The sequence below is a fragment of the Gekko japonicus genome, unplaced genomic scaffold (assembly GCF_001447785.1).
Source record: "Gekko japonicus isolate JY-2015 unplaced genomic scaffold, Gekko_japonicus_V1.1 scaffold211, whole genome shotgun sequence".
NCBI lineage: Eukaryota > Metazoa > Chordata > Lepidosauria > Squamata > Gekkonidae > Gekko > Gekko japonicus.
This window is the reverse complement of record NW_015164187.1, coordinates 609246-617528: the sequence shown is the minus strand read 5'-3', so window position 1 is coordinate 617528 and position 8283 is coordinate 609246. Positions and strand designations below refer to the sequence as shown.

The 8283-nt window shown below is 45.6% G+C and overlaps 1 protein-coding gene across 2 annotated transcripts in view; it reads right to left on the bottom strand.

Annotated features, from left to right (window-relative positions):
• Positions 1 to 2524: 2524 nt before the first annotated feature.
• The window catches only part of MMP24 (matrix metallopeptidase 24), a 60850-nt gene continuing 55091 nt past the window's right edge, over positions 2525 to 8283 (bottom strand). For both annotated transcript variants that reach the window (XM_015408213.1, XM_015408212.1), the window contains exons 8-9: positions 5031 to 5297; positions 2525 to 3236 (exon numbers count right to left, since the gene is read on the bottom strand). In XM_015408213.1, coding sequence (XP_015263699.1) covers positions 2899 to 3236; positions 5031 to 5297 — 605 coding nt within the window. In that variant the 3' untranslated portion in view covers positions 2525 to 2898. The remainder of the gene's footprint in view (positions 3237 to 5030; positions 5298 to 8283) is intronic.

Genomic DNA, 8283 nt, shown 5'->3' with positions numbered 1-8283 from the left:
AAAGAGGAAATACTGGGTGGAAATGAGTTGCCTCCCCGAAGTCACTGCAGATTCCTGCTTGTCTAGTATGAACCCAACTTCAGCCTTCAGCTAAAGAACATAGTATAAATGGGAAGTTATCTACTAATTTATTTACTGTATCTTGAAACTGAGGTAGAGCTAGGTATTATGTGGGAAATCAAGTTCACAGCACCCTGTTTCCCTCATAACATTAATGCAGAGAATGGGAGCTCTTGCAGGAGAAAACTGGCAGCATGGTGCTTAAACCCTTCCTCCTCGCTGATTTTATTCCCGTTCAAGTGTTGCTATTACATCAGTTATTTTGAAATCCTTTTTTTCAGCAGCCTGACCCCAAAGACAAAATGAGCCCACCGTGAAAAACAGGCAGAGGGATGGAATTTGCAGAGGAGAATAAGCAAGCATGTGATCAATCATACACACACTGCACACACAAAAAAAATTGATCCTCTTCTGCAAATGGCTCCCACCCAGTATCTAAGCAAATTCTGGGTGAGAATTTGTGTGAACCCATTGATGATTGTAGAATCTTCCCAGCATGATTTATGCACATAAAGTTACTGCACATCTTGACATACACAAAACACTTTTGCAAATTCACCTAGGGGAAGCTACAGAATTAAAAATTATGTACCAACAACCTGTTTGTCTCCAAATTATTTCCCTTACTGAAGGGCCTGTAGAACAGCAGCAAGTACAACAACTGTAAAAGAGGCACAAAACAAGAGGATATTTGGCCAGTAAGAATGACAGATGAGTCTGCAAAGAAACGACCAGCTTTTGTAACCTTTGGAGATACCTGAAAATAATACCTTTGGTTCTTATACATATATAGAAAACTTGGTTGAACCGTTACTTATCAGCATTACAACAGGCAGTCTCCTAAAAAGAAAATGTACATCATTTTATTTAAAGAAGCATGTATTGTATCACTTTATGGTATGTATGAATCACTGAAATACTGATTTTTCTAAAACGTTGATATATACCTTCCACGTGTTGGGGTGCTTTTCTTTCACAGAGATTTTTAGATTTGACCTGCGGTTAACTTGCCAATTAGATTCTTGGATGCAGTAAGAAAGTTATTTTTCATTAATACCAAACTAAGGCCCCGGTCACACGGGCAGGAAAATGTGGGGGGGAAGCGTGGCTGTTTGCCCCGGAGCAAAATAACGCGCGGTTGTGCGATCAGACGTCCCATAGAGGTCTCATAGTTAGGGGGGAGGTGCCAATCACAGGACAATCCTGCGGTGTGGCAAAGAAGCGGCCTCTCTAGCAAAAGGCTCCGCGGGTTTAACCCCTTCCAGGGCTGCAGAGGAATGCAAGCTGTGTCCTCCGTCTGGTCCCCTCCAGGAGGAGCTTCAGCCGGGCCACCCTCCCGCCACGCCCCCCCTGCACCTCCCCTTCTGCCACCCGGTGCAGAGAGTTCCTCTTGAGCAGGCCGAGCCAGGAGTGGGGGGGGTACGGAAAAGAGGAGGGGGCTGTGTTGTTTGTTTTTAAACGAAGTGTGCGCATGCGCTGTTGGGTGCTTGTGCGCATCCTGTGGAGACTTGGGGGAAAAAAACCTTTTAGCAACGGGACATGGGTGGGCGTCGGATGCCACAACCTACCACTGGAAACACAATCAGGCGCCCGCCCTTGCCCCGCGGTTTCCGGAAACTAGTACCTCGGAGGGAAGCCTTGGGTTCGCCACGGGAGCTCTACGCTTCCCAGATGTGGCGCTGTGATCGTGCCCGGAAAATCCGCCTATCTTCCGTCTCTGTAGCGTGGCTAATGCTCCGTGTGACCGCAGCCTAAATTTCCAAACTACAAGTTTCTTGATTTGTTACTCCTCTCCCTGGCATTAGAAATTTCATATTCCCCAACCAGACCTTTCATTGCATCCTTGGTGAAAAATGTCTGTAATCTTCACATGCCACTCACTTCCCTAGATATTAAGGGATGAAAATATCACAGAGTTTATAGTTAATCATATAACGGTAACAATTTATTGTTGCCAACTTAAAATAGTGGTAATATGACATTTAAATATTCATTACATGACAGGTTCTTAAAAACAAGAGCATTGAGGGCTGCATTCACATCACTCATGGCTGAACCCAATTGCTTAGTCTTGCAGACTATATTTGAATTAAGAAATCTCTGTTCCTAGTGCTGTTATGGTTTGATCTGGCTTTAGAGCTGTTTGAAGTTGTGGTCTACACAGAATTACCTCCTAAGAGCTCTTTATATGTATGTATCTGCATTGGCAGAGTGGGAGCATCAACTAATTACCATGAATGTACAAAACATCTGACCAGCAGGTATTGGAAAAACGGTATCCAGGTAATTGCCTGGTTCCTGTAATAAATTAAAATCTTTCAGAATGACTCCGCCTCAGAATGTCTTCTTCAGAAGGTACTGAAGTGTTTCCTTTGTGTCCCACAGAATTAATTACCTTTCTTTCTTTCTTTCTTTTCTTTTTGATGAGACAAGTGTAGAAAAAACAGGACTGTTGAGAGGTGGTTGGCTACACTGGCAAATGCTGGGTTTAAAAGAGGGCACGGAAGAAGATTGCTCAGGTGAGTTGAAAAAAGGTTGAAGCAAACTCCTCTTGAGGTCTCCGACACTCACTGAGTGGGTCAGTGAAAAATGTCACACCGAGACACACACGGCACTGAGGCAGTCAGAAGGAAAGCGGCTCCACCGTGCAAGGCCACCTGGGTATATTTGATTTTTGTCCTCTGTTCTCTCCATCCCAGAATTCTGTCTGACTCCTACAAGTCTCTTCAAGAGTTTTTTCATTTGTGTGTGGGTGTTTGGCAGGCTATCCTTTCATCCCCCTTTTTACTGTCTGAAGCCTGTCGTTGTCACATAAGTCTGAATGAACTGCTAAGCCTGTCATACCCATTCTTGGACAGGTCGTCTGTAGTAGGTCACAGTTTGTTGGACCTCTTTGTTCTTGAATTGGAAGATTGTGTATACCAGGACAAGGATACACAAAGATAAAATGCAGGGGATCACAACTGCAATTGCATTGACAGTGCTAGGCACATCGTTGATAGTCACCATAATATCCACATCATCGTGAGAGAGGCGTCTGTCTTTGCTCCGTTCAACCTCCTTTTGGTTGCAACCCATCCAGTCCTTGAGGATTGACCTGGGGTATCCTGGTTCCACAGTCAGCCTCTGGTTATCAAACTTCCAGTACTCCTTACCTTTATAAAAGTACGTATAAACTGGAAGAGAAAGCAGAGATTACTCCATTCCGTACCATTCATAGCTAACAAAGACAGACAGGTAAAAGGAATTCTATTCACGGCCAGAACAGTTTGCTTGGCCAGCACTGATGGCCACACTGGAAACAAGTACAGTAAGTTGGTTGGCAGAAAAAGAGAAGTCTGTTACTTTGCTTAAGTCTTCCTATGAATAGGAAATTATGTTTTGCTCCCCTGTCTGCATGAATATGAATCTGGAGAATGGGGATAGGAAACAATGAATGGCTGTGAGGGGGGGGGAATGTAGCTGGAACCCATCAATCATCTATTAGGACAAATGCTGTACACTGTGAAACACATAGGCTCCCATGTAGTGTTGCCAGGAACCTGTCCATAACTATACTGGGGGTGTGGTATGAGCTTTTGAGAGTCAAAGCCCCCTTCGTAATTCCAGAAATGTCTGCTGTAGATCTCTGTCAGAGGGGTCAGAACAGATGTGGCTATAGCACAGAGCTGGAATTACTACCTGATGTAGTAAAAACAGACCAACAAAGCCAGAATGATACCAAGGGTTAACCTCCTGCAAGACAGGACCAAACAAAACAACAACAGATCATCACCTGTTGGTCACCTACGACTCTCAGCTGAAACCAGTTTCAATACATCATTTGCAACCTATGCTGGACAATGATACCTCTCTCACACAGGTAAAGTAAAGGTAAAGGTTCCCTTGCTTGAAAGCCAGTCGAGTCCGACTCTAGGGTTGCGGTGCTCATCTCCGTTTCAAAGTCGAAGAGCCAGCACTGTCCGAAGACGTTTCCGTGGTCATGTGGCCGGCATGACTAAACACCAAGGCGCATGGAATGCTGTTACCTTCCCACCGAAGTGGTATCTATTTATCTACTTGCAATTTCTTGCTTTCAAACTGCTAGGTTGGCAGGATCACACAGGTACTGGGAGGTAAACCTTTTCTTGCCCACAGACAGCCTCCTAACCTTAAACAACTTTTCACCCACAATAATGCCCTTCTGGACACGGACTCTGGGACCAGTGCCTGCAAGAAACCAAGACGCCAACTTTGTCCCCATATTCATTCTGACAGCACAATCACAAGACCCATCAACACCAGCCATGCCATCTCAGGTTTATCCACCTGTTCATCTTCCAACATTAGGTCAGTCCCTAAACAAAAGAATAAATGGATATAAATCTGATATTAAAAAACCACAACATTCAAAAACCAGTGGGAGAACATTTCATTGCTGAACGAAGAGTGGCAGCCCTCAGAAAGAGAATCCTCAAGGGGAGATTGCAACATGAGATTGTTGAACCTGAGTTTATTCAGAAATTCAGAACAATGGAACCCGCCACCCAGGGCTGAACAGAGACATAAGATTTCTTATCTTTTCTTATCCTACAACAGATGCTAATTACATGTCCCTAAGCATTTAATCAAACTAATTACATTTAATCAAACTAATTACATTTTGCATTGTACCTCTACATCCTGACTCTTTTCTTTGCTACACCCCTCCCACCTCCAGACTGGGATATAAGGACTCATGGATCTCCATTCCTACTTGTATCTGATGTAGGCAGCTTTGACTCTCAAGAGCTGATATCCCCCAAAAAATATTTTTGTAGAGGGGTAGCAAACCAACACAGCCACTCTCTGAAACTGTCATAACTATATGCGTCGGCACAGGTGTGGATATTCAGGGAATCCAAATGCAAAGCTAAAAAAAAACCTAAAAACCACCAGGGACATATTAAATGCAATTCAGTTAATAAATATGTAACATGGTTAATACTCACAGCCTTCTTTGCTAACAAATGCTCCTTGTGGGGCTTGTGGGATTCCTTTCCATACAGTAATGGGTTTGGGGTAGCCCGGATCTGTCGCTCTCTTATCCTCATTATACCTCCAATACCGGTCTCCTTTGAAGAAGTAGGTTTTGCCGACAGGTTCCCATCGCAAAGCTGTGTCAATGCCTTCACGAGGAAGGCAGCTGCCCAGCTCCACTAGGCTGTGTGGGTACCCTGGTTCTGCTGTTACCTCCTTAAAAACCCAGTACTTGTCTCCTAGGCAAGAGAGGGAGAAATGAATATTTACCAAGAGCTGATTCAACAGTGCATCACAGACCTTCGAGTTCTTCTTCTTTTTTTTTTTTACTGAACCTTGTTGGCTGTGTTTGAGTTTCCTTGTACAAGAATCTAGTTTAGAAACGAGACCAGAACACTGCACTTCAGTACAAATATATATATTTATTTACCCAAAACTATGTGGGAGAGCATCCAAAAGTTAGGAGTTCTTTTTATACTTTACACAGGAAGGTATTTTATAAGGATAAACAAAAATTTGGATTTGAGAGGTACAGTTATTCAGTCAAATCAGGCTTGATAACTCCTTGCTTTACTTTCCTTCCCCGTTACCATCTCCTGCTTTTAAAGGGATACAGGATAGAAGCATAGGAAACCAGGATTAAATCCAACAATGAACCATCTCATTTGCACAGCTAATTAGCAGGAAAATGAGTGCAGAGTGCTCGATAGGCCTGCACTAGAGGAGATCTACACATCTACCATTTTACTGCTATCACGGCTTTGAATTTCGATGTGCCATCAGAAGCTAGAGACAGATAGCATATAAGAAAGGTTCAGTGGCATAATATTTTTTCAAAGAAAGATCTTTGTTACCCTATTTTGAAGTTCTTTGTCTCAGTATAATGAAGTGAAATTACATATATTCTCGTCCTCTGTTATCTGATAATTGGATTAAAAGTGTCAAATTCAGACCTACCAAATTGTACACATTTCAGTTTTTTCGTTGTGTGCCAGGATGGTCAAAGAATAAATAAGACCTCAACAAGTATCCCCTCCACTATTTTATGTACATTATATTCCACACTGCAAACAGCACTATCTACCAAGAAGTAAATCCCTCTCATTTTTCTTTTTTCGTTTGTTTTTAACAAGACCTGTTAAAATTGTTTCATTTTGCTCTATTGTTGACTGCAGCTCCAGTGACAGGAAAGAAATACTGCACTCCCTTCTTCTGTTCATCATACAAACACAGTTCCTAGTTCCCAGTCTTCGTCCAACTATTGTTCTAAATCCTTAACAACATCTCAAGGCCCAATTCCCAGGATACCCTTATTGATCTTCACAAACTGCTTTTTCCTCTTCACTATTTGTGACCAGTTTGGTGTAGTGGTTAAGTGTGTGGACTCTAATCTGGGACAACCGGGTTTGATTCCCCACTCCTCCACTTGCACCTGGCTGGATGACCTTGGGCAAGCCGTAGTTCTGATAAGAGCTGTTCTTGAAAAAGAGCAGTTTCTGTCAAGAGCTCTCTCAGCCCCACCTACCTCACAGGGTGTCTGTTGTGGGGAGGGGAAGGGAAAAGGAGTTTGTAAGCCGTCTGAGACACCTTTGGGTAGTGAAGGGTGGGGTATAAATCCAATCTCTTCTTCTTCTTCAATAAGCAAATCTCTTTCCTCTCAAATGAGATCCATCCTGCACCTGAACACTGCACTACCCACCACTAATTAAGAACATTTTCATAGATTTCCTTCACTCCATGATGGCGAAGGTTTCTAAAAGTACCCCCCCCCCGCCAGTGTCATGATTGTGTTCCTCAGATCCTAGATGCAGCAAACTTCTTACTCTCTGGATCCTCCTTATAATTCAGACTTCCGAAATCTAACCATTCTTCCTACCTCTGCCTGGATCCCTGCTAGTTCTGCAGTTACCTGTCCTCTGTTATTCAGGATCACTTAATTTCTCTCTAGGCACTTCTTCTCTGATCCAAACAACATAAGCACCAGTCTTTAAGATGAAAAGGCAAGCCAGAGGGACCCAGACTGGGCTATGGTGCTGGCATAGAGGGATTTAACTATTTCACTCTGCACCATTTCCCCAAGGTGCTCTCAAACTTGAAATTAATATTGCTGGGGAGGGCACTCATATTCTATCTGTCTTTATAACCCACAACAGTAATTTGGGGGATGACTAGGTTCTATTAGGAAAGAATGTGTGGAAAAGGATTAACCTACTCCAGGTTCATGACCTGATTAGAATTTGGGAGCCCCTTCAGCAGTATTAATATAAAAGAAAACTTCAGGAGTTCCAGTCTCTCATAATGTATAGCTTGACCCTTACCAGGAGAGGAAGGAATTCTTCCTTCTTATCTTGCCATTTGCAACCCTGTTGCAGAAAAACCTCCAAAGGGTGGGGCAAGAAGGGGTCTTTTGGGGCCGGAGCGTGCCGGAGCACCCCTCCGGGAGCCCAGGAGCTGGTAAAATGGCGGCGGCAGCAAGCCCCGCCCCCATCTTCCCCCGCTATGGCCTGTCGCCGGCCTCTTGGGGCCCGTGCTGGAGCGCTGCGGCCCCAGGGAGGCCCGTTGCCGCCTTCCCGGGCCAGCGCCAGAGCGTTGCAGACAGGAGGAGGCCAGACGAGCCCCCCAGCTGCCTCCTCCAGCCAGCGCCGGAGCACTGCGGGCCAGAAAAGGCCAGAAGAGGCCCCTCCGCCTCCTCCTCCGGCCAGCACCACGGCGCTGTGGGCTGAAGGAAACAAGATGAGCCTCTCCCTCCACCTCCTCTGGTCAGCACCAGTGCGCTGCGGGCTGGAGGCCAGAAGAGCCCCCCCGCTAGGGTTGCCAACCCCCCACCGGTTTGCCAGGGGTCCCCTGTTTTTTGGGGGGGGTTCTACCGGTGGAGGCCAGACGAGCCCCCCCCAACACCCACAGCCACCCATCTCTCTCCCTTTAAGTGTGTGCAACCCGTGTTTCCTCCCAAGCGCGAACTCCACAAGCTTGCAGGGAAATGCCAGCTTCGTTCTTAAAAGGGAAACGCAGCTGCTCTTAAAGGGGAAACACCGGCTGCCGGCTACTTTAAGTGCAGAGAACTGCCGTTTCTGGAGATCCGGCGCACGGGCGGGTGGGGCAGACGTCCCCAACATGACGTCATCACGTTGGGGATGCCCCACTCCCACCAGGAACGCCCCCAGAGTCCCCCGCTGGGGGTGGAAGATGGACTTGGCAACCCTACCCCCCGCCGCCGCCTCCGGC